Source organism: Protopterus annectens, chromosome 9.part0 (assembly GCF_019279795.1).
Source record: "Protopterus annectens isolate FY-2018-M chromosome 9.part0, PAN1.0, whole genome shotgun sequence".
Taxonomy (NCBI): domain Eukaryota; kingdom Metazoa; phylum Chordata; order Ceratodontiformes; family Protopteridae; genus Protopterus; species Protopterus annectens.
Window position 1 is genome coordinate 509,931,435 of NC_056743.1, and position 27,315 is coordinate 509,958,749.

At 41.9% G+C, this 27,315-nt stretch overlaps 1 protein-coding gene across 2 annotated transcripts in view; it reads right to left on the bottom strand.

The window, feature by feature from the left end:
• Positions 1–15,470: 15,470 nt before the first annotated feature.
• Positions 15,471–27,315, bottom strand: part of MXD1 (MAX dimerization protein 1) — a 60,418-nt gene continuing 48,573 nt past the window's right edge. For both annotated transcript variants that reach the window (XM_044083072.1, XM_044083071.1), the window contains exons 5-6: positions 19,967–20,126; positions 15,471–19,137 (exon numbers count right to left, since the gene is read on the bottom strand). In XM_044083072.1, coding sequence (XP_043939007.1) covers positions 18,947–19,137; positions 19,967–20,126 — 351 coding nt within the window. In that variant the 3' untranslated portion in view covers positions 15,471–18,946. The remainder of the gene's footprint in view (positions 19,138–19,966; positions 20,127–27,315) is intronic.

The window sequence follows — 27,315 nt, forward strand, 5'->3', positions numbered from 1 at the left end:
GAAAAAGACTGGTAGATCTATAGATTGGTTAATATTGGTTTGAGATACAACCTTGGGGAGAAAGGAAGGGTTAGTTCTTAACGATACCCTGTCCTTATGAAAAACCAAATAAGGTGAACGAATACAGAGAGCTTGAATCTCGGAAACCCTTCTTGCAGAAGTGACAGCCAGTAAAAATATAGTTTTCCACATCAATAACTTCAAAGAACATGAAGCAGACGGTTCGAAGGGAGGTAGTATCAAGGATGCCAACATTAAGTTTAGATCCCATTGCGGAGGAGGATGCTTTATAGGTGGCTTTAGGAGAAAAACTCCTCTCAAAAAGGCCTTGCATAATCTATGAGACATGATGTTATTGTCATGCAAGCCAACATGATACTTGGAAATAGCAGCCAGTTGTACTTTGACTGTAGATGACGAGGATCCCGAATGAAAAACCTCCGCTAGGAAATCTAAAACAGAATGTATGGGAGCAGTAAAAGGATCAATATTTCTGGAGTTTGCCCAAATCGAAAACCGTCGCCACTTGCTAGCATAAATAGTCCTAGTGGACGACTTCAAAGAAGACACTATAATGTCTCTGAGTCAGAAATCATTGGTAGCCTGGCTAAGGAAGGAAGTGGAGCAACCAAGCAGTGAGGTTGAGAGAATGAATGGACCGATGCTGCTGACCCGACTGGTGGATCAAGAGATCCGGAACTGGGTCCAGATGCCAGGGCTGCACCAGAAGGTAACGATGCAGAGACGGAAACCAAATTTGTCGAGGCCAATATGGAGCAATGAGGATCAATTTGGCTCTCAAAACGGTGGCTTTCTGAATGACTTGTGGAATCAATGGAAAGGGAGGAAAAGCATAAAGAAGTCCCCGAGGCCAATCCTGGGTTAGAGAGTCTCTCAGGGGTTGGCCTGGAAGGGGAAATAGACTGAAATAGTCTGGGCACTTGTTGTTTTGAGGGGTAGCGAAAAGATCGCAACAAGGAGTGCCCCACTACAGAAAAATCTGATCCACTACAGATTGATTGAGAGACCACTCGTGAGGCATCAGAATAGATCTGCTTAGCCTGTCCGCCAATAGGTTGGACCTGCCGGGGATGTGCGTTGCTATCAGAAACCGCTGAGAAGAGATCGCCCATTGCCAAAGTCTGAGAGCTTCTCGACATAAGGGATAGGACCTGGTTCCGCCCTGTTTGTTGATGTACCAGACCACGGACATGTTGTCCGTCTGTACTGCAATAGTCCCCGTGGGAAGAAAGTCGTCGAGGGCTTGCAACGTTAAAAGCACTGCTCTCATCTCCAGGACATTTATGTGCAGATGGTATTCTATGGGTTGCCATGTCCCGTGGACCATCCTGCCCTGATAATGCCCCCCCACCCGATCAGAGAGGCATCCGTGGTGACTGTGGCAACTGGAGGAGGGGGAACAAAGGGTCGGCCCTGATGAAGAAGAGGGGAAGATATCCACCAGCCCAGATGAGCCTTGCAAGACTGTGTCACTAAGATCTCGTGTCTCATCGGAAGATCGTGATACGACCACTGTGTGAAAAGCATCCACTGCAGGAGGCATGTGAAAGCGAGCCAGTGGTAGAAGAACAATGGCGCAGCCATTAGACCTAGAACTTTCAGGACAAACCTGGCTTTGATCTTTTTGCTTTGTAACAGAAGCCGAACAAATTTTTGGATGTCCAGAATTCTTTGATCTGTTAGTCTGGCTAACATTTTGACGGTATTTAACTCTGCGCCTATAAAGGTGATAGATTGGCAAGGCAGCAGAGAAGATTTTACGAAATTTACTGAAATTCCCAGATTCTTGCAAAGCTGTAGGGTGTAGTCTCTGGACTGAAGAAGCTGACACTTGGTGGTGGCGGAGAGGAGCCAGTCGTCCAAATAAGGAAACACCTGGAATCCTAGACGTCTCAGGTGAGCATTTGGTAAACACTCTGGGGGTTGAAGTGAGGCCAAAGGGCAGGGCTCTGAATTGGTAATGACTGGTCCCTAGCCGAAAGCGGAGAAACCTCCTGGAGCGCCTGTGAATCTTTATGTGATAGTACGCATCCTGAAGGTCTATAGAGCACATCCAGTTGTCCTTGCCCAGAAAGGGCAGAATGGACTGAAGCGTGACCATCCGGAATCTTGCCTTTTTGACAAATCTGTTCAGATTGCTGAGGTCTAATATTGGTCTCCACTCTCCCGTCCTTTTGGGGACCAAAAAGAATCTCGAGTAGACGCTGGATCCTACTTGGTCTGCCGGCACTGTCTGGACGGCTCTTTTTTCTAGGAGTTTTGAAACCTCCTGTTTTGCCAAATCCCTTTGACCGGGTGAGATGTCTGGAAGGGATTGTAGAGGAACGGGAAACCTTACGAAGGGGATCTTGTAACCCTCGGATATAATCGACTGTACCCACTTCTCTTGGGATAGGGATTGCCAGGCTACTGGGTACAGTGAAATCCTTCCCCCGACTGCCTCCAAGGGTGGACAGTCGGGCAACACCTCAGGGATGCTGAAAGGGCTTCTCAGGAAGATACTCCCTGTTGCCCTGGTTCTGAGGACCCCCCCTGCCTCTAGGGCGGCGTCTATTATTGTTACCCCCTCTGCCTCTGGGGGTAAACTGACCACGTGTGTCCGGTGTAGCTCCTTGGGCTTTACGGAACCACATCTTCCCCCCTTTCTGACCCTTGGGATATGGTCTAGAAGGAGCGGAAAACTGGACTCCAACGGCAGAAAGAGTCTTACCGTCCTGCTCACACCTGGTCAAGGTATCCTTCACTTGAGGCCCGAACAAAGCCGAACCGTCAAAGGGGGTATTAGTGAAGGACGCCTTAAAGGGGTCCGCAAAATTACACAGCCGCATCCAGGCTTGGCGTCTAAGAGCAACTCCTGTGCCTGCGGCCCTGCTCGCTCCATCGGCCGCATAAGATATGAGCCGCATAGAGGAGTTAGATATGGAGTTCAGGATAGCAAGCTGTGAGGCAATCTTTTCCTGAGCCCCAGCAGCAGAAGGTTCCTGGACTACTTCACCCAGTTCTTTGAGAATATCTCGTTGAAGCCTGGTGAAGTGACAAAGGTAATTCAGCGAACGCATAGCAAAGGTCGCTGAAGAAAACATCCGCTTTCCATACCTGTCCATGGTCCTAGAATCCTTGTTAGGAGGATGGACAGGTACTGAAGGATCCGCAAGTTCCTTCTTAGTGGCCGCCGCCACCACCATAGCATCCACAGAGACACCTTTGGAAAGGAACTGTTTATCCGACGGGGCTGTAATGAACTTGGATGGTCTCCTGGGGACAGGTTCCACAGAATCGGAGCGCCCGCCTTCAAGCCACTACCTGCATGAGTGGGTCGAAGGCGGAGACACCCAGGAGGTGGAGGTCGGGATCCAAAGCCTCCAGGTATACCGACCCATCCTCGGAGGGGTCAATGGTGGGCCAATTCCCCCCCTGTTTGAGGAGCACAAGGATGACTGAAAAGGAGACATCCTCAGAGGGGACCGTGGGGAACCCTCCGACTCATCTAAGTCGGTATCAGATGTAGTAGACTCAGGGGAGTCTGTGTGTTTCCTCTTACACGTCCTCTTCCGAGGGGGTTCCCCTGCAGGGTCAGGAGAAACCTCGGAAGAGGAGGAAATTCTCAGTGGGGAAACCTGGGGCGATGGATCCCTGGGCCTGAGAGCAAGAGGCTGGCAAGAGGCATCTGCAGGCACTGATGAGGGAGGAGCTAGAGGGATAGACCGTTGACCAGGCTCAGAGGCCAGGACACTCCTCATCACCTCAAAGGCTCCTCTCCCCGGGAGACCGGAACACACCCGCTCCGAAGAAACAGGAATGGTCGGCTCCAAGGAGAGAGAAGGCTCCGAGGCCGATGTCGGCACCGAGCTTACCAAAGCCGAAGCCCCGAGAGGGAGAGCGGGGTCGGACAAGGGTCCGATGCCACTAGCCCCCTCGGAGCAGACAGTGGAAACCCGACGACCGGATCCCTCCAAGGAAGGTCTCAAGGAGGAGATCGGAGCAGAGGCAGCGGAGCCGAAGGATGTATCGGCTCCGGCATCGAAACAGTCGCTGTCCCAAGAAGCTCTGGCTCCGAACTCTGGTGTGGAGTCGGAGGAGGAAGTTCAAGAATTGGGGCTATAGCCGAAGTCTGTTGAGACGGGCTATGGAGCATTTGGGCCAATGCCTGAGACTTCAACAGCCTGCTTACCACCCTCTCCAAGTCGTGGTCAGACAGCCTGGAAGATCTCGAAGATCGGCTCCGATGGCTCCGCTCCAACAAAAGAGGAGATCCCGGAGCCGAGTGGATACTCATAATAGAGGGGGACCGAGATCTCTTACGGGTCGAAGCCATCGGAGCCGAAGTCCCTAGAACTCCAGATGGAGCCGAGGATTTCTCGGCTCCGATGCTGGATAAAGTGTCGGCTCCAGCCGGAGCCGACAAGGCCACAGTAGTCAGGGCATCGGAGCCGGCTGGCACCGAACCCACTACTCGAGTAGAAGTATCGACTCCAGCCGGAGCCACCGGAGGAGGCTTGGACACTGTAGCCTGAACCTTCGGTGGCTTAAGAGGTTTTCCTGACCCTGATTTAGGAGAACCTTCCGGTTTAAGTAAACCTCGGAGGATGAGTTTGTTCCTCCTTTCCTGCAGGACTCTCTGGCTAAAAGCATGACACAACGCACAGGAGTCCTGCAGGTGCAAAGGCCCCAGGCAATAAACACAAGAAGTGTGACCGTCTGTCAGAGACATTTTCTGACAGCACTGGTCACACTTCTTGAAGCCTGAGACCTTGCCTTCTTTAGACATCCTAGTAAGATAGAACACAAACAGTCCCAACAAACACACAATTAAACCCTTACACAAACACACAGGAAGGGATAACAGAAGGGGACTAGGCCTGACTAAACTACTTTAGATAAAAACTTTGAAAAATAGGGAATAGGGTGGGCTCTAACTATTTACAGACTACACTAACACTAACAGGGAAAAATAAACCCCTAACTACACTTTTTCTTATTTGACTAAGAAAAAACTTACCTCAGCTGGCAAAGGAGACCTCTTTCGCTAAGCGGCAAACGAGATCTGAGGTAGTTCCACCTTGCATCATGGGATATAGGGTTGCCTCGAGCTGGTAAAAGGAGTTCTCGAGCTAAAGCAAGTGCCGAGTCGGAGCCAAGGATCGGCTCCGAACCCATCCAGCAAGAATGAAGGCGAGATTGACAACTTAACATTTACATTTTAAACTTCTTATGCTTGAGACATGGGTACAAAAGATGAATACTGCAGATTAAGAGATATGAAAGAATTGAAGGCAGAAGTAAGTACAGTGAACATCTACAGACTACAGATCACATTTTTACTTAAGTGTTGCTGGAAGAAGAGATAGCTAGAGAGACTGCATTTAGTGAATAGAGAGGATTCCATGAGCAATATACACAAGAAGGATGTTCCTGTCCATGTCAGGGTGGGGGTACACCTTTGAAATTTAATTAATTTTGCCCCTGCTCTACTGGATGAATCACCAGGGAAAGGGCACGCAAGGGGCTGACTGCAGAGAACATCCTCTTTTGCAAGTGGCATTCCCTCCAAGCAACTCAGCCTCCCCCTCCAAAGTACTTAATAAAGGTTGCCTCATTCGCCACCAGTGAAATCACACCAATCTAGTGCGCTCCTGAGTGCACATATCTTCTGGGAGAGGCAAGGAAGCCATGCATTCATTCCTCCCCTTCCTGCTCTCTCCAGTGCTGGGACCCACTATTTGAACCCTGGTGGACTGGATCACAGTAAGGACACCATCCCTCTGTGCCATGGAGGCAATCTTTGGAGAGAGTCATACAGTAATCTGGAGAACAATGACAGTTACGGGCTGGCAGACAAATGTTGCCTAAAGACTGAAATAATGTATGCCTGCTCTACCATGGAGTGCTACTTTTTATGAACGTCATTCTTAGGCACTCCCTGACTGGATGCGATGAGAAAGAGGAGGGCTCAATGAAGGCTACTCAAAATGCTATTACTGTATATGGCAATACAACATGGCTTCACATAAAATGAGGTTAAGAATACTCACACTGACAAGACACTGAAAGGATGAGGGATAGAAAAGGTGGGGGAGCAGGAGACGTGTTTTCATCATTCCTTTGTCTTGGGACACTGACCTGGACACTAATTCCTCTACAGACCTGTGAATGACAATACATTTGGACTTGGGACAAAGTTTACAGCAAAGAAACCCAAACAGTTAAAAATTGATGAGATATATCAAAGCATAGCCATCAGATATTCAGGACTGTACTACATACAAAAAAAAATCACTATTTAAATGTTAAAATGTAGCCTTCCCAGTTTAGGATTACAGAGATGGACCCAAGTCAGACATGTTTCTGTATGGAGACGATAAAAAGTACACCTTCACTACAGTATGAAACCATCATAATCATTAAGATTACATACATTAAAAATGTAAAGGTTATATAGATGAAACAGTGCAAACATAATTGCAGAATGAAAATAGACCCTACCATGACAATTTCTTTATAGGTTTGCATTTCTGATGGCTTTAAATATCAATTTCAAAAAATCATACTTGACAGCAACATGCACTTCTGTAAAGTAATGTATTCAATATTTTTAAATTGGAGAAAAAATACAGCAATCGCACTGGTTTAGGACAGTGCGCCCAGTATTGCTCCCTGCAAGTTTCATTAGAATGTCAAACTTTTTAGAGACATTAAGACAGACAAGCTGTTGAAAAGGGAACTGGTGCAAAAAACAGGAGTACTGAAAATGCTTAGTGGTGCCAGTCAAATTACATTTTAGTAGTTTAATGGACTGCATTCTACCCAGCTGCAAGCTTAAACAAAGCTTACTGTACATTCAGAAATCTAGTATCACAAACTGTCATTTTTACTTGTGAACTGTAAGTTCAATGACAGGTTACAACTGTCCCTGTCGAAACACATTTTGTAAGATTTCCTACTGCAAAAACTGCTAAACACAAAAGGGACAGTAGTAATTAATAATCCGCTGGGAGGGCACTATTAAACTTAATAAGAGGGTTGTCACAAATGCAAAAGGTAGGGGTAGGTATTCTTGAGGATAGACATTACTGCCCATCACAATCGTGTACCAGTGACATCAGATGGGTTATGGAAGCACATGGATTCAAGCCGTTGACAAAATGACAGAAGTAATTAAATGGAAGTGGCAATCTACATAAAGCAAAGCATCAAAGCTGATGTCAAGGGATAAGTTATACCACTCTTCAGAAAATGGCAAAGCAGTGGGCAGCATAATGCCCTGGCAGCCAAGGGAGGGAGTGCCAGTAACTCGATACAATGTTAGCAGTTCAGAGACATGTGATAAGGAAGGAGGATGAGCAAATGAACAAATGCAATAGGAAGAGGATTATAATCACGAGGCATGATGGATGGGTTTGAATCTGTCAGGAGCAAGCTGGGACATTACAAGTTCAAGGGAAGAGAAGGAATAAGAGCTGAATTGAGATTCTGTGCACAAACGATTCAGCCAACTGGTGCTAACTGTACCAAGAGACATTTGGTTTGGTTTAGAGAGAGAGGGAACATACTGAGAGAGCAGTGCTGGATTCATGACATTATGACAAAGGTTGAGGAGTGCTTCCCTTAATTCTGCACCTCTGCCCATACCATAATGCACCACCACTACCAGTTTACTGAAGGACTATTGTCCAATTAAGCAGTCAGATTTTTCTTTAAGACATGATCTTTCCCCAACCTTGCCCATTACCAATCAAGTTGGGATGCAATGAATGTATATAATAAATGACCACTGCATACTTCTATGGGTGAAGGAAGCAGCAGGTGGTAGTACAATGCAAGGTGAAAAGCACAATCTGAACTGGAGTTTTGCAGAAGGGGTTAAGGTGGGAGGGCAAAGGCTCCTTTATATATATAGAAGAACTAAAGGAGGGCAAGTTGTGGTCACAGCAAACGCAGACTTGAAGGAAAAACAAAGAGTGAAATAGCATGATGTTGAATGAATACTTTGCTACAGGTCACTTCAATCACTAGCTACTGCAGAAATGCTTGAAAGACTAAGCATCAAGTGGGGTGTCACTGCACAGGGGAAGAGGAACAAAAACTTCAGAGGCTGTTAGCCCAACAGCTAGGGCAGGGGAAAGGCTGGTTATTTTCTTGTAGGAAAGCATGTGTGACTCATGAACGGTATACCCAAGTTATGGAAGAAATTTGGAAAGGGGGGGTACTGTAACTGCAAGCACTGTCTACTCAAGACTTGATCAAGGCTACTGACTCAGTCTAGCACAAGAGACTGCAACAATTAAGATTGCAGGGAATGAGACGGCTAAGTAGTTGAAAGAAGGGCACAAGTGATGTGGTTAAAGACAACAGGAAATCTGAAATGTGAAGAACCATCAGCAAGTGTTCTCATCCCAGTACTCAACATGTTTACTTAAGACATTAGATGGAGAAAATTATGAATATTTTTGTCAAAGTACAGCAGTGGAAGATGAAGATTCTAAACAAGGACAAGGAAAGCATGACCAAAGTTCAATGCAGACAAAGGCAAAGTACTTCATCTGGACCAGGGCACTCCTGACCAGATCATCTGGGTTGACTGGAAAAAGAATGAAGGTTTTGATTATATCAAAGCTGGACTAACAGAGGTAGATTGAGAAGGCAGTAGTGGCAGCAGAGAGAATGTCTGGGTGTGATATCAGTGGGACAGACTCCAGAAGTAAACAAATGGCCCACTTTATCCAACTTTGACCTGTAAACACCAAGATCAGGGAGCATTTCTGAAGGCAATGTAAGGAGACACCAGGCTGCTAGCAACAATAAATTTTGAAAATCACCAGCAGACAAGATACTGGAGGAAAATATGACCATAACAGGACTTAAGACTACACAGCTTTTCTCACTATAATCCAAAAAAGAGGCAGAGGACCAAGACATAGCTGTATAAAACAATATAAGGGAAGATATCTTGAATGGGAAGTACACAGGAAGATGCAGTAAACTGAAAGGACCAACTACACCCTGAAACATCAAAAGTACTTTGCAGAGATCGCTACAGATAGAATGCATGGACTACAAGAATGGGTGGATGAATAAATGAATAAATGTACGCTTCCAAATGCAAAATTCAAGTTTCAAGCATAACAATGCACACTCCACTAATGAAATAAATTTTTACTTTATTTTGTACAACAATTCAACAATACAGAGATATACATATACAGAATGTTTTTTTTCTCTAACATGAATTTTCTAAAAATGCATGTGCTGTTATAAAAAAAGCACCATTACCACTGTAGGGTCTTGACACTGGATTTACAGTTAACCAAGTACTTGTATAAAAAGTTTTTCTTCCACCTGTTGCTCCCCTGTCTGAGTTGTGTTTAGTTTGGAAGACTACTTAATGACTCAGCACGTCGGCACAGAAAAGCACCATCTTGAAGTGACTCAGAAAACAGCTTTTGGTTCTCAAGCAAATTTAAACAAATATTACCATTAGACCCTTCCCACTAGCTTCTACTAAAACACATGCATGGCAATAGTGGTGAAGAACATGTAATTGCTAGTTTAGACTAAAACTACCTCCAAAGATGTTGAAAGCTCCGTCAAAGCAATCCATTACGCAAGACTCCAGGGTTTATCTTTCTGAACACGTACACCCTGACTCAGAATAGCTTACAAAAAAATCTGCTGTAATCAGCTAACAATTCCACTAGGAACCATCACCATTGAGGTTACAGACTAAAAATGGCCTAGACAAACTACCTTGACAGCAGTCAAGCTCAGCTCAATGCTTTTTGGCAGTCAGTTCAAGTGCGACATTCCTCACCATCAGCAAACTACATAGCACCTACCCAAATCAGAAGGCTTAAATGTGAGGACATCTTTTCAGATCAATAAGAAAACTACTATTTTCCATTTCTTGTTCAGCTGGAGTACTTCTCTCACACCTGATGTGCTTAACCATGGCAACGAATGCCACAAGTACATTTGAAGAAGAGTACTGCATGTGGTTCTTGTCTCAAGAACTTAAAATTAGCCTTACAAAACAAGGTGGCCCACACTACTAGCTTTAAAGGTGTGACTAAAACCGCAGAGCAATCTCTGCAACAGTATTAAGAGGTTTATAGGCAAGTACTACGCTAGCTGACCTTGTGATCCACTTTCAAGTCTACAAGTGTTGGACTGGACTTATCCCATCCCAAGGTCGATAATTATTCTACAATACCTCTAGGAAGAACTGGGATCACAGCATAAATAAATTTGAAGAGAACAACGCATGGGATAAAAGCATTTAGGAGCTGCCTCTGTCCCTTAGTAGTACAGGGGGAAGTCCTGGGGTATATTTTCTGTTTTCCATCCACAGATAAGATGTTTGAAAATGGACAGGGATAAACTTCACAATATAACCCATGAACCCAATAAGGGCTATATATCTTCACTGACAAGTTTCCACTATACCCATCTTTCTGATCACTCCACTGATTTTTCACATTTCTAAATAACCCTTCCTAGACATTTCCCTCAATAACCCTTCCTAGACATTTCCCTCAATAAGTGCTTTTTTATTTGTACTCTTTTTAGCTGCCTCTTCTAAACACACTGTATGGGAAATGCTTTCTTTCATCCAACAGGAGAGAAAAAAAAAAAAAACACAATGGAAATGGTCAGGGGCTACTAACCTCCTACATATTAATTAGCCAGTATAACAACCCTTTAATGACATTAACAGAACTGTCCTCAAATTAGAAAATAAATGTACTTACTCATACACAGAAATGAAGTTAAAACAGTGCTGTCCACAACAGCTGATTTGTATTAGGAAAGTGACACAAAAAACAGCTGGACTACAAACAAGGTATTACTTCATATACACGGTATTCCAAAAATGCTCAAGAAACTGGCAAAAAAGTAACAGAAACCAAACAACTGACAGAAGATATAGATGATGCCCATCTGTAGCAGTGACACAAGCATGTCCATTAAAACAAGGCAGTAAATAAATGCAAGTTAAATATCTCCAATTTGACCTTTTCATAAACTTTGCAAATGTTGATTATGGTCACTGAAAATCAAAACAGAAACCTAGACAGGTACAAAACAGTCTCCATGTAAAGGGAACAAAAAGACAAATTACAACAAACAAGACTTAAAACATAAATAACCAAACAGAAAAGCAGCAGCCACGCTACTTAGTTCAATGGATACTTTTTCTTTTTTTTTGTTTGGGGGGGGGGGGCACATTTACAACACTATGCCATCTTAGGCGGACTGCCAAGTACAAAAGCAATGGATATTACAGCTAAACACACTTCTTTTGAGATAGTGCACACAGACAGAGGAGTGCAAGAGAACCAAATGCTGTTGTCTGCTTTACTTTTATTTTGAAGGAATAATGCTTTCTTTAAAAGGTGCAAAGAAGGGAGTACACAACTCAAGGGGACCAAATTAAAGAAATATGAAAATGCCAAATGCTGAATTTGTTATTTATCAAATACATCTTTGTCACAAAGGCGTGAGTTAGGTAGGCAGAGTCGTGAAAGGTCTCATCAACTGGTACTGTATTGCTAGTCAACACTAAATGCTATACACACAAAAAAGCCTTCAGTTGTATGGGCATGTCCAGTAGGCATAACCAACACCTGTTCCCACTGCAGGTAGATGAAAAGGATTTCATGCACCTTGGTTATGTACCAAAATATATAAACACACAAACACATATGATGGACCTATCAGTAATCAAAATGCAGAAAAGGAGAGTACTCTACAATAAAAAAACTGCACAACTTCAAATGCTCAGCATCTGAAGCTGAAAAACACAAAAACAGCAGCATTCTTCAGAATTAGTGTCTCTACACAAAACTATTTACTACCGTAATTAAATGTTTGGGTATTAACTTATCAAAGATGCGAAGGCAGACTACAAAGAGGGAAAAAAATGTCAGATTAGTACAGCATGCAAGTAGCAAGATTCTTAATATGCATTTTTTAAATAAAATGCATAAATATACTGTAGCTTCCCTTCTCAAAACCTAATGCTTACTTCTCCAATTATGCTGGTGATAAAGTACAAGGGCTCACAAGAACGGTCAACAGTGCTGCACAGTAAAACCTGCTCAATACAAAGGTTAAAATCTACTACCAACAATGCATATAGTATATGTGAAAGCTGCCAATGATCACTAAAAAAACAAACCGTAAAAAGTTTGATGTTGCATCCTGAACAAAAACTAAGGCAGTTACTACAACGCTGATATGTTGCATTTTAAAATGGGACTCCATTCTCAAGTCACTGCATAAATTAAAAGAATGCACATATTTCTGGGCAAAACTTAACGTGGACCACAGCAGTGCAAAAGCCCACTGATATTTTCTGCAAAAAGAATAAAACGTAAAATAGGAAATTTTTTTTACTTTAAAAGGTACAATGAATATTACGACAGTGTACATGCCGCACGTTAAACTGAAAACTAGAGCAGGGCAAATACAGTAGTAACGCAGACTCCTAAACGACTTTAGTATGCAACCAGTTCATAAATTTTCTGAACATTTATTTTTGTCAGGCTTGTATTTTATTTCTATGGTGCAAGTCTAGTACCATGCTACAGAAATGGCACTCCCAAGGTGCTAAAACCCACCTGCAAAAAGGAAGATTTCCTTTTTTTTTTTTTTTTTTTTTTTTTTTTATGTTAAGACTCCCAAGTCTAAAACAGATGGACCCAAAGGTGAAAGAATCTTGGGCTTTAAGTGCAAAATGCTAAAGATTGGAGACTGACAACTTGAATCTGAAGGTCCATCTTGAAACAGAATATACACGTCCAAGAAAGAGTGAAAACCCCTGCACAAGAGCATGCACAACATCTGCATCTCACTACTAGCCGAATCCACATTACAAAATGCAAGTTGATGGTGGGGGGGGGGGGGGTATGCAGCGCCTTAATTACATATATTCCACAGTATTTCTGATTGTTCAGTTTAGGAAGTTGTGAAACTTTCTATCTATATATAGCCCATTTCCTTTGGGCGCTGAAAATATAGTGGAAGGTACTCAATAGCAGACTATTCATGCCTGCAAAGTAATCCTTTGCACTTCTGGGTTGCAGTCTGTTCTCTCCCACTATATTAGCACTGGGACCATAGCAATAAAACTTCAGTACATTTACCTTGCACAGTAACCAGTCAATTACAACTGTTGAAAGATACAAACTCCCACAAAAACATGCCATGTTTATCTGTATTACAAACTCATTCTGTGATCGCACAGCCACGAGAAAGAAGCAATTGAGGGTAAAAATACAGCAGCAATAATGCCATCTACCTCCCGGTTAAACAGGAAAAGAAAAAAAAAAAAACTGCCAAGGAACAGTAACCAACAATTTACAACTCTTATCAATTACATGTTGATTACACCAAACCAGTACGTATAGAATCCATTTTAAAGGGACAAGCACCAGCCGATGCAATGAAATCCATTAGTTAACTAGTTTAGCAAAGGAATGAAACTCGTCTGCATAAACTAAACCTAATTAAGTCACACTGCCAGCCACACCTTGCCACAGAAAAGCACCAAAACTAGAACTAGATGACACACAGGAGAAACTGAAGGAGTCGCCTAAAGACAAGAGTCAATATGGTGAAGCAATCAAACCAAGTCTTCTAGTGTTATGATACTGTACTACATCCATCGAATCCATTCAAGTCTTTACAGCTATGAATTGGCAGGACAAGTGAGACCTCACTCAACATCTCTTAAGGTATCAGTGTACCAAAGCGTCCTCCAGTCTTGGAAACGATGCATATAGTAATGCTTGTTCTTAAATCCAGCTTCCTTCCTTTTAGTAAACTCCTCAGAATCCAGGTGAACTCATTTTGCAACCATGTCCTAGGAGGCAGTTTTTCACTTTGGCTTCAAGATAATCAATTTTAATGCTTCTGCCGCCATGTAGAGGTGAAAATCATCCCACCCCTCCAAACAAAAACAATTTTACATGCAGAATTGCTAGCAAAACAAGGTTCATAGGGAAGACCAGATGAGAAGACAGAACAAGGGACTTTAAAGCTACACAGTGAAAACACAATAAAAAGCTGTACCTGTGGATAAAGTAAATTACTCATCACGCACAAAATACACCTTTATTCTAAGTAACACTACTTAACAGTATAGCTTCCCATCCTTTAGCAAGATCCCTCTATCTGTGGTAACACGCATCAGGGATCAAAATTGGAGCATACAAGACAGACTGATGCAATACCTGCCATTCAAATCATAAGGATACTCTCCTTGGGGGGGGACTGATCAGTACTCTAAACTGGCTGTTTTGCTAATATGGGGGCAAATTAACAATACTTGCCTTTAATGGCATTCTGTAGAAGTATTTGGAATGTATATTATAAGGCTCCATTTCTCACTTTCAAGAGTTTTGATGCTGGTTTTAAAATCCTCTAAGCTGCCTCCCCAAACATTTGTCTTCTAAAAGGAGTGCCCATTAACTGAAAATTTAAGGACAAGGTTAGTTACCCCAACTGCATAGTTACTCTGCAAGACCAATATGACCATTAGCCATTTTGCTGATTTTTTTGTAACATAAAAATTTGCAGCTTTCACCCTAGGTAGGGATAATTTTTGCATGCCTAAAATCAGCCAAACCTCTGACAGATTTACAGCTTCACCGGAGAAAGTTCTCAGAACAGACTGACATCTGTCATCAGAACCATAAGAGTCAAATACAGTGGAAATTACTCCCCCCAAAAAACTTCAGTCACCTGGAGAGAGATCTACGGTCTTCAAATATACCAATCATTTCTCACAAACAAAAGCCTAGCGACAGTGAGAAGCATTTCTGACAAAATACATTAAAACAAATTTCCATGAACTGAAATGCAGCAAGGTTATTTTGGTTAGAAACAGCATTATAATAGAACTGCAACATGCACAACCATAATCTAAGTAAATTTATACACAAGACTCACACCACAGCATAGCACCCAAAGCATTTTCACAGTTTTAAATGCTGTAATACACTTGGCAATGTCAAAAAAAGCGTGGCACACCGAGATGAATAGCACCTTTTACAGCCAAAGGGACACCACCTCTCTCTCTGCAGGGCATTTTCAAAGTCAATTACAGCTTTCTGAAAACCGTAAGCAAATTTGCACTCCCAAGTCTATCTTTCTAGCACACAGGGGAAGCCAAGACTTTCAGTGCTATACAGAATGATAGGGTTGCTCATGACAACTATGCTAATCTGAGAAACTGATTCTAGAAATTCTTAAAGCCATTTTGGGAAAACATTAACACACTGCTTACTATCTGCAACCCAATCATTATAGTTTACTTTAAGCCCAAAAATATGGCACAAAATTCAGGGCAGTTAAACTAAAAAGATCTGGAGATTATATAAACAGGCTGTTTAACAACCAGTTTTGTCTCCAAAAATCACACATCCTATTTTAAAATAAAAACATCCATGGAAATATCACTAGTTTATTCTGTTAGGGCCTGCCATATTTATACACAGTTCTACAAGCTACAAAAATTCAAGACATTAAAACCAGTACAAGAAGTGCTTGTCCAAGACTAAACCGAAAGTCACAAAAGCACTACAAAGACGACTAGAAGCAATCAGACAGGCTACTTTACTTAGAATAGTCAGTTCCATCAAACTGGTGCAGCTGGGTGGGTTGACTTCAATTAACCTTTTCTCAATAAAAGTTAAAAGGACAGAACTGCAACTAGAAGTAAGCAGAATGGTCAAAATTTACTGGCTTCTGACTACCTTGTGAAGGACCAACACTCCTAACAACCAATTCTCAGGTCACTGAAACTTATAGGGAATAAAAATATCCTCCCGTCCACAAGCAACATCCAATTTGGAAAAAAAAAAATCTCAAACAAGTGTTGTGACAGCTCACGTATTCTGAGCATGACACCTGAATGGAATGTGCATTTCTCAAGTCAAGAGAAATTAAATATAAGAAATAATATTTTGGCATTGGCAAGGTCAAGATTAACTGGTACCGCTATTCCCACATTAAATGGAAAACTGTGGGAATAAAAACTGCTGCTCTTTAATGCTGTTCCAAATTAAAATGGAGTTTGCATGCACTACTTGTCTATTCCCAGTAAAACAGATTTTAGTGAAAAGATTTCTCAAAACTTCAGCACTGGAGCAATTCAGTTACTTGGGAAAGGGAACCAGTTAGCTCCTCAGCTGAAGGGCTTGGGTGAAACCAACAGTGTAGCTAGCCATTCACTGAGGACGTCAAGCAGTCTATAAAATCTTAGCTGAAGCAGCAGCCCCCGTTGAAAGGGCTACAACATAGAAGATAAATTACTGTGAATACCAAAGATATTATATATACATGGAGCAGCTACAGCAGGATATGCAACAAAAAACAGTTTATCCAAAAAATAAAAGTACACCACTTTTCTACTTCTCATACACTACAAGCTACTACGTTTTCCAATCAACTTCTACATCAGCAACACAATCTGCATTTAAAAGGATTTGGAGTGATTAATAAAAACACAAAAACAGCAGTATTCTGACTAAGTGGAACTAGATTATATTGCTGTTTTACATAATGTGGTAACTTCAGGATTGGAAAGCCCAAGGAAATAAATATCACAACAGGATAAAGTGATTTTTCTGCATCCTACTGCACTGATCAAAGAACATGAACTATAGATTTTTAAAACAGTTTGGCAAACATTATACCAAGAGTGCACACTTCAGAATTATTTGCATCAATGAATACACGTGTAGAGTGACAAAGTAAAACACTAAACTACACACAGCATGCAAACTTCCATTTTACCTCAAACCCAAAATAAAGGGAACCATGTGCAAGGACTACCATATACAAATCTATTTGGGAACAGGACTAAATGACAACTGGAATAGGGTGCAAATGCAGATAATTCAGAACAGAGGAGAGTCAAGATAATCAGGTAGCAGCTATTTACACAGTTAAATTAGAAAAGAAACAAAAAGCTTTTTCTATTAAATTAATTTTTAAATATTTATAAATAACTTCACTGATGTTCTAATTTTACATACACTTCTGCTACATTTTGTTAAATAAATCAGCTGTCTGTAATGAAGGCAACACTAGGAAACCTGTAAACAAAAGCCTTCAAAAACAATTCTGGGAAAACATTAAGATATTAAAAAGATACTTATTTTAAAGCTTACATTTTACCCTGAAATACACAAAGGCAATGTTTTATATGCAAAGTTTTGCATCAACCAGCTTGATGTCACCACAGAACTATACAGATGTACTGCTTCAATCAATTATGTTTACATTTCATTCAAGATTGTGCTTAACAGACAGTCTGTCCAAATATTAGTGTGATGTGTAGAACTGCATGTAGCACAATTATACAAGCATGCAACTTCAGATAAGCATAAGAGTGCCACCAGCCGTGAAAACATCTATGACCTCAGGTCACTTGCTATCACAGATGTAAAGTTACTTAGTGGTTTTAATTAATGCTGCTTAGACAGGACAATGTCCAACACTAAAGTGTGAATGCAGTACACTATTCTGCTTAACATCAAGTAGAAGAAAGCCATCAACTAAAGAACGGAAAAACAGGTTTCGGAAATAAAGGGTAACATTGCGGACAGCATTTTATTATTGCTGAATTTTCTAGCCAATTTTCTCTCTCCCCGGATTTCACTATGCATCTCAAGTGGCATCTCGCAGAAAGCATCTAGCTTAGAAAAATAAATTATGCAATGTCTATGCATTACACAGTGAGAGACACATTGCTGAGGTAGGACAAAACTGCAAAACCCTGAATGGGCAAAAAAAGAAAATGCAACTTAAAAGCCAGCAGTTTTAAAATATCTTAAAAATAATGCAGAGGTACTGCCAGGTAAAGCTGGTGAGCAGCCAATACAAACTCACTGCTTCTAAGGACTGGGGGGGGGGGGCAGGCAATCTGGCCCAGTGAAATACCAGCAACTACTGTAAAAGGACCAAAAGGCCAGGAAAAAACTGGCAGTCTCCATGGCGCATGAGCAAGAAACTGTAAATTCATATGGGAAGATGCAGCAGGCCTAAGCCTCTGAGTACACTTGTCAACCAAATGCAAGAGAGGGGTTAGGGCCAGAAAACAAACACTCTTGACAGCTGCCTAGATGATGGCTCATTGCGAATAACCTTTGGACCTGTGAAGGGCATAAACATAGCAGTCAAAGATGATGCTAAATGGTCAGCAGGCAGACGAAACAGAAAAGTACTGTCCTGCTGCCCATCAGGGAGACTACATAGCTTATCACATGAAAACATAACTGTTGCATTTAAACAGATATTTTTGTCTTAAATGGATCTTATGTCAAGACTTGCCAGATACAGTACAAGTGGAAAAGAGGTCTTCCTGGCACACACATGTGCCTCTGGTTCACTGTTTTATATCACCACTACCGAAAACACAATAGCTAATTAAAAAAACAGCCTTCTACCTTAATGACAAACTACCCAAGGGAGACAAAGAAAAATCAGCTTTTTTTTTTTTTTTTTGAAAGAGGGGGTCATTTTACAAACTGGTCAAAATGCTGTAACTGCTGTCTGGCAATACTAGTTTCAACTCCCTTCATGAATTCTGTCATTACCAGTTAGGAAAATGCTGATGTTAAGAGGGGTACAAATAGATAACATCACTAACATGTACAAAAATGCACACAGATAAAATATCTTCTGAACAGGATAATGACAACTTCTCCAATGGAATGTTCATTCAGTTGTCAATTGTTTCTATAAATTTTCTGATAAAAGAGCTAACAGACACTGCAAGTTATTCTAAGCAGAATTCTGTAAAGAGTCTCTGGAGTGCTTTAAACTGTAGAGACCTATGGAATAAGGCCCAATGAAGTAATGAAACATCGAACAAGGAAGCAGCAATGCATGATGAACCAAACACTGGAGATACTTCTGGTTATAAACAGGTATGGTCCTTAAGACTGCTCTGCAGTAATAATGTTCGCTTGATACTTGAGCTGGAATAACCCTCATCACTACAGCTACTTCGCAGACTGCTTCTCTCATCTGAATCACTCACACTGCTGGCACTCCAGTCCAAAGTTCCTGTTAAGTAGTCCGTGCTTTCTACATCCACATCGATTTCTTCTGCAAAACAAAAACGTTTACTTGTAACCACTATAAACAATCACTTAAAAATGAACACAAGTTATAAGCTTCCATAAAAATCAAGTTTTGGAAAAATTTACATAAAAAGGTAGAAAAAAAATATGAATTACACCGGAAACAGCTGGGATAACTGCATCAAAACACAGGATTACACTCATCACCAATACAAAAGTTGTATTGATTTATCCCAATTATTGCCCCTTTATTTTCAGTTAAATTTTAATGCAAAACGTTCAAGTGTGAAAGTTTTTAAAGATAACATTTTAATGGACTGTGGACCAGCTCAAAGTACAGGAATAAAGCCCTGATTGTAACCCAGAAAAGCCAGATTTAGTGCTGTGAGCTGGGCACTGCCAAACAGCCAGATAGGAGAGAACAAGGTAAAAGTAGCCAACACCAGCCTGACCCTCACTGGGGGGGTTCTGGTGAGCCACAAAGTAGAGGCTTGCGAGATGCTGAAATGGCCATAATTTTGCATGTCAACTTGGCATTCCCAAGCCAATGACTGCAGCCTTCATTTTCATTTGTGTCTAGCAGCATGCACTCATGACAGCAACATTAGAAGCCTCCAAAGTCATACAGGTACTCCGGTCAGCCCACATGCTTGGAAGAGAGCCCTTCTAAATCAACTCTCGCCCTTGTGCTGGGGAATCAGCAACAGTCGAGGAATGAATAGAAGGGAAGAACGACAGCCAAAGCCAGTGGGAAAAACAGCCTTTGCTGTGCAATGCGAAACTCAACACCTTATCTACTGTCCAAAACTAGTACACAGATACGGCAACAGCCTAGGTTTCTACCTCCATCTTACCTCTATCCGAATCCGATCTGTCTGAAGACGCTGCAGACCCCACACTGTCCATTCGTATCCTTTCCACACCTAGCTGTTCCAGTCGCCGCTTTAGATAGCGCTGCTCTCTCTGCAACTGATCGATCTGATGAACTGCTCTTCTATCATTTTCCTCCAGCTTCTATTACAAAAACCCAAGAAAGAAAATCAAGTACGTTTGATGCAAACTTAAAGTCTTGATGAAGCTAACCATTTTGCTGGCTGTACAGCATTGAAAACTTCAGTTGCATGTTATGTTAACATACTATAAAAGCAGATTTTGGAAGAAAGGTAAATCTAGCAGTAAATCATACCATCTGAGTTGTAACCTACCAATCTTATTCTCATACCAGCCACACTTCTAATTCACAGTCCCTCTGGCCTACTTTCCATCCTTCCTGAGATCACATTAGCATTACAACAAACAAAGGGTAGTGCATGCAATTTATAAATTAACACTGTTAGAAGCTTTTATTAGTTTGAGCTTCTTTTCATCACAAGAAATAAAAAAACCTCAGAAATCCAGTAGCTGCGCTACTCCTTGGCGGGAGCACGGAGGTAAAGTTGCGCTACTCCTTGGCAGGGGCACAGAGGTAAAGCTGTTCTGCTGTAGCCTCTGATCTACTGCTGTGGTACATATACTTACAACTGTTAATCCCTTCGCAGAGGGTCATAGTACTATTACTTCTTTACTGGATGAAAATCACAGTTGTATCCTGGTCAGAAGCAAGATGTTCGACAAATATTAATAAAGTGTTAGGTCACTGTCACAATATGGAGGTGAATTACCCAAGATGAAAACTGTAGGCAAGAACAGCAGATATTACATAGGCTGCACAGCAATAACAGTTTTCTATTTTAATGCAGTCAAAAAATTCAAGTTATACCACAGCCTCCATCTAGAACAATAAAATACCAAACAAAATATACTCTTCCTATTATCCAGAACACTACAAAGTCTCAAATTACACTCCATAAAGTTTTGTATTAAAAAAAGTCCAAATATTTTTAAAGAATCTGCTGACTAGAACTTTTCTTTTTTCCTGAGCGAGTGAAAGGAGTCAGTCTGACCCGATTAGCACTACATACATTTTTTGTTAAGCAGGCTTACTAGCCACAAGTAACCCATCGGGGCAACCAGGGAGCAAATGGAAGATGTGGGAATTTACAGGAATCGGCTTTTAAAACCTCATAGCCTTAATTCTGTCAGCTGTTAGTCTGTGTTAGCTACCAAACTTCCTGCTCAATAGGCAAATGACAAGAGAGAATTACCACAATCTACAAAGCTGATGGAACTGAAGGACTTGCCTTCCAAGACACTGAAGAACCAAGTGAGGTGGATTTACAAATAAAAAGCCTTTAACTCTGAAAAGCTATCAGTGTATAAAAAATTTCAGAAGTGCTTTCTGAAGAAAACACTTCAGAAAATGGAAACAGTGGGTCAGAGGCAGAAACAAAATGTTCCAAGTCTAAGAAAGATACATGCCTTTGTGGTGGTCTTCATGGAGGTATTTTAGGAAGACTAATAAAAGGTTTTCTGTTCTGCTCTCTGCAGGACACCAGTACATCAATCAGGACTACAAAATAAGAATTTAGATAGTCTTAAGAATTCTAGTATGAGTTTGCAAATAACCTACAACCGGACCATTAATTTTTATTTTATTGGGTGGGGGGGGGGGGTCTCTTAAAAAGATGCATCAAGACCCCTAAAATCCTACAAGTAAATAAAATTATTATTGTAGACTCAGGATGTCATTTAATCAGTAAAAAAATGTGTACAGGCTTTTGTTTGTATACAGCATGCCTTGAGTGTGACCACAGTTTGGAGGTTTAGGCACCGGCTAAAGCTGGCAATGGGGAGAAAAGTAACCAGCTTTCCTTGGTCACCTCTCTTCTGGGGAAGGGAGAGTGGAGGTGACATGGTGGTGAAAGCATGCTACTTTTTGTAGCTTTGGGTTGATCTGTGCAGCATGACACCCAGTAAGTACCAGCTGGGAAACACAAGTGGGAAGGTCTGAAGAGAATCACCATTAAGGACGAATATGCAACACTCCTAATGTCATTCCTTATTGCATACAGTGGTATACGGACAGCCTAATGGACAGCGTCCACAGCAAGCAATACAACTGATAAGAGCAGGAATAGCAGCTCTCTCTAGGATGCTCTCCTCCCATAGATGCACGGAACCCCTCAACAGTCTCGCAGGTGGTCTCAAATGACATTCACCGGATATGGACTACAGACTGGCGATTGTGACAACTTAAGGAAAGAGTGGGCACACTACCTCCGAAGACTAGCACAGCTTGTACAACTCGCAGTGAAAAGTAGTAGGCTGTGTAGAGACGAATGGGCAGACTATAAAAGAACCTGGGAGCATCAACGAAGAATATCACACTTATACTGATCAGTAAAAATAAGACAAGAAAATACAATGACTTCAGTCTGGATTTGATTACAACAGGATAGTCTAAGCCTTGGGAATGGGATACTTTTTCCCTGTGTTGTGATGTACACGTCCACTTTTGAAAGCTACCACATCTGGGCAAGTGAAGAAACAATGATTACATTTTTGTCAGTTGAAGTCTTTTGGTTCAAAGTGTCTGCATAATGGACATGCACACTAGGTTAAATGCTACTAGCTGAAGATTAAACTGAAGGGAAATGGAATGACCCCTGTAAATCCGTAAGAAAGCAACAAAACTCTATTGTTGTAAATAATTGTTTTGAAGATGTTCTGGTTGAAAACTGTCAGTATTATGCATCCTGCTTCCATCTTAAGTGAAACCTGCTCTTAAGACCACTCACCCACCAGCAGCAAGCAGCTGCAGTGAGACAAGTACATCTCCAAGCATAGGTCACCAGTGCTGAAGTAAAGTGATTTTTACAGATAAAATTTAAATTCAATCACTGAAAATCCTCCTTTATGGATTTGGGAGTCTTCAAAATTGCTCTACTTAATAGCTTTACATTTATTTCTTGACATTAGGTTAACTGTAGCTTTCATCTTTTTTTAAAGAGCTAACAGCAATTGTAAAACTAAAGTAATTGTAGTAACAATGCTAAACACAGACCAGAGGACAACCTCTCATCAATTAGTAACATCTGAACTCAGTTCAGTTTTTTTATAGCATCTGTGCACACAAAAAAACAGAACAGGTGACATTCCAACAAGCAAATGAGGAAATTACATAAAATCAGGGAAAACGTACACAAAATTAATTTTAAGAAATAGTAGTGCCTGAAGTGAGGGCATCTTTGTGCAGTAAGCAAAAACAGAAATATGGTGTCAAGGATTCAATAAAATGCCTAACTCGTGCATGTGCATAGCAAGGCAATCACTGTACCATGTCAGAACATATACATTTCAAAAGATGTGTGATAGAAATTTAATTCACATTTATAACGGTCTATGGTTATATTCCATTTTGCTTCCTAAACATCTTACTGGCTAATGTTTTAACCACAGTAAGTCATTAGAATTACCATGGTTCTGCAGCCACTTCTGTCATGATGGTGGCATCTTCCATTAGAATTTCCCCCCTTTGCCTCTGGGGGAACCAGCTCCTCAGGAGTCTTGGAAAGGACCGAGAGACTTGCGAACCCACATCTTTCTGCATCCTCGTTGATTCCACAAAAAAAGTCTGAGGAGTAGAAAAACTGATCCCAATGGAAAACCATGTCTTTCCAACTTTCTCACTTCAGAAGAGCATTTCCTTCACCTTTGGGCAAAATAAGATCCATCAAAACTAGCACCAATGAATGAAAACTTGAAAAGGCTCTGTAAAATAGCACAGGAGCATTCCGGACAAGTCTCTTGATGTCCATGCCCAAACGCACCACATGTGAAGTACCCTCTGCAATGTAGGATATCAGCCTCATTGATGCATTAGATACAGACTGAAGAGTGGCCAGTTGTGAAGAAATCTTATTCTGGTCCTCCACAGACATGGACCTGTTTAAAAGATTTGAAGACCCCTTTTGTCAAACCGATTTGCAGCCTTGTAAAAGTGCACTAAATATTTCAATGACCACAGGGCAAAGGTCACTGAAGTGTAAACATGTTTTCCAAATCTGTCCAAGGACCCAGACTCACGGATAGGGGGATGGACAGATGAGCTCTGCAAGCTGTTTCTTAGTGGCTACTGCCACAACCACGGCATCTACTGGGACCCCCTTACTCCAATGTACTGTCCTTTTTTTTTGGGGGGGGGGGGTCAATCTTTGTGCTGGGGGATAGGCTCCACAGCATCCAGATAAATTTTTTAACAGTAGAAAAGAGGCACCAAAGGAATACCCTCTAAAGGGTAACAGAAAAGAAAGCAAGAGTACAAGAACTAAAAAGTATGAAATGAAAAGTAATGCCTCACAGAGAACTAGAAAACTAGTAGGTAAGTGAAGACAGGTGAAAAAGAATGATGAGAACACAAACTTATAACCCTGAAACAACACCACACTACTCCAGGGAAAGATGCACATCAGAGAAAGATGGTGGCAAATGACATCTGAGGTATGTTAGGTTAATGAGGCATTAAAGGTAAAGGGGGGCAGAGTCGGATCCAGGACCCCATCATTTGAGGGATTAGTTCACAAAGAAACCCCCATCTCTGTGGAAAATAACACCAACTCACCACAAGAACCTCTAATTCAAATATTCTTCTTGCAGAGGTTAGAGTAATCATTAAAACAGTCTTTCATGTCAAGAATCTCAAGTCAAAAGATTAGTTTAGCTGGTTCAAATACAGCAAGTAAAAAGCTTCCCTTACACAAAATTAAGAACCCAGGGAGGGGCAAACTCTATGCAAAACCCCTTCACACTTCTAAAGACTAGTGTGGTCTCCTTTAAGGCCCCTGAGCCGGCGGTTAACATTACTCAAACCGCTGAATCACTTACAAATGCCTTCTACCAGCACCTGCAGGGCTGCATGAATCAGGCAATCCCAAGCAAAACAAAGACTCTTTGTACCAAAGGCAAGCGTCCAGTCTGGTGGACCCCAGCCATAAACAAACTCTACAACAAAAGGAGAAAGCTACTACAAGATAGAGCAAAATCCTTAAAAGGTAAGACACCGCTGATCACTATAAGTAAAAAGCTAAGAGCTCTCATAAAATCATCCAAAGCTAATTTTGAGAAAAAAATAGCCAAGGACTCTAAAGACAACCATAAGGCATTCTTTAGCTATGTCAGAAACCTAGGAGGAAACTCCCAGATATGCTCAGAATTAGTTCAAAATGATGTGAAGATTACTGATCCTACAGACATTGCCAACATACTGGCTGACAGGTTCAGTGCAAACTTCCCCCCCCCCCCTAAAGGAGAGATATCTATACCAAATGATTGTAGCCCCCAAAACATCTCTAACGCCCAGGTGAGAACTGCTCTCTCCAAGGCAAAGAACACAGCATCCCTGGGACCTGATGGTGTCCCCGGCTGTGTGCTCCATGAACTCAACGAGGAATTAAACCCACAGTTAGGACAGCTGTTTAATCTTAGTCTCACCTCGGATCATTACCCAGGGAGTGGCGCATAGCGACTGTGGTCCCACTCCACAAAGGCGGTGCCTCCACCGACCCCGGAAATTACCGTCCCATTAGCTTGACAAGCCTTATCTGCAAAGCCATGGAGAGGATCATAATGGATCTCATAAATAAAGACATAGGGAACTTGCAGACTTTGGATCCAACCCAGTTTGACTTTGTCAAAGGCAGATCATGCCTTTTAAACTTGGTTGACTTTTTCGAAACAGTCACCAAGGCCATTGACGAGGGAAAGGCAGTCCATACAGCCTACCTAGACCTGGCGAAGGCTTTTGATACAATACCTCACTCGGGTATCATTGAAAAACTCATCAACTTAAATGTAAACCCATACATTACAAGATGGGTTGCAAACTGGCTGAGTGACAGAACCCACAGGGTCAGAGTTGCTGGCGCCATGTCAGACTCAAAGCCTGTCACAAGTGGTGTCCCACAGGGCTCAGTCCTGGGCCCACTCTTGTTTGCTTGGTTATGGCTGACAGTTTGCAGATGACTGCAAACTGGGCGCCGTAGTTGAAAACACATCCGAGACAGATATCCTTCAGAAGGGTCTCACAGAAACGGACAACTGGTGCCAGAGCCATGGCCTAAAGTTAAATGCCAAGAAATGCATAGTCATACCCTTCGGGAAAAATAAGGTTACCCCTAGCTACCATATAGGTGGCAATCCCCTGAACACAGAAGAAGTTATTAGGGACCTGGGAACCCAGGTTGACAGTAGCCTTTCATTCGACACTCATATTGCAGAAGTAGTTAGGAAGACCTTCTACATTGCCCACCTTATCATGAAGGGATTCACATCTAGATCAAGGGAAATCATAGTCTCCCTATACTCATCACTCATCAGACAAATGATAGAGTACAATGCCCCATTCGGAATGTATCTGACCCGACACTTGCAGCAGCTGGAGAGGCCACAAAAGTTCTTCACCAAAAGGATAAAGGGTCTCAAAAATGTCTTATGCTGCCCGACTGAAAGAACTCCAGTTATATTCAGTTGCTTACCGCTTGCTCAGAGGTGACCTAATGCCTGACATACAAGGCCATGTCAAACCCAGATTTGATGAACATGCTTCATCTCAAAAAATCTAGATCCCTCAGAGCCACAAGGGCGGGAGACTTAAACCTCGACACGGTTATTAATAGGACGTGCTGGAGGGATAGATTTATCACCCAAAAACTCCCTATGCTGTGGAACAAAATCCCGGTTTATGTGAGGCAGAGCACCTCGCTGGCCTTGTTCAAGAGGAATCTTGACCAATGGATGGGAGATCGCAGATACACCCCAGGGGTTACCTCAGTGTCACTGCTCGACAGAGGCACAGCAAAATAATGGGCATAGTTTCTCCAAACTAAAGGGGTGGCGTAAGCCACAAAACTATGGGATAGGCTTATAAATGCCCTCGGGCAGATAGCCTAGTATGAACCTATGAACCTAAACCTATGAACCTATGAAATGAGAATGCATTGAAAGCATCTATGGGCAGACATGCTAAAACGGCAGATAACTGGATCTTGATGGAAGAGTAAGAAAGGCAATGGGAAAGCAACTATTGTAAAACCACAGAACAACTAGCCCAGAATGGGTACTAGTTAGGTTGCCGGCAGACTAAAAAACCTTTTCCATTTGCTAATATATGATTTTCTAGTAGCAGCCTTTCTTGCCTCCATTAGAATCTACTACACATCCTCAGAAAACAGGTGCCAAAAAGGAATCTAGACCCTATCATCCAGGCAATCAACTCAAGTAGAGTTGGATAGGGATATACTAAACATCCCTGATTTTGTGTCAGTAG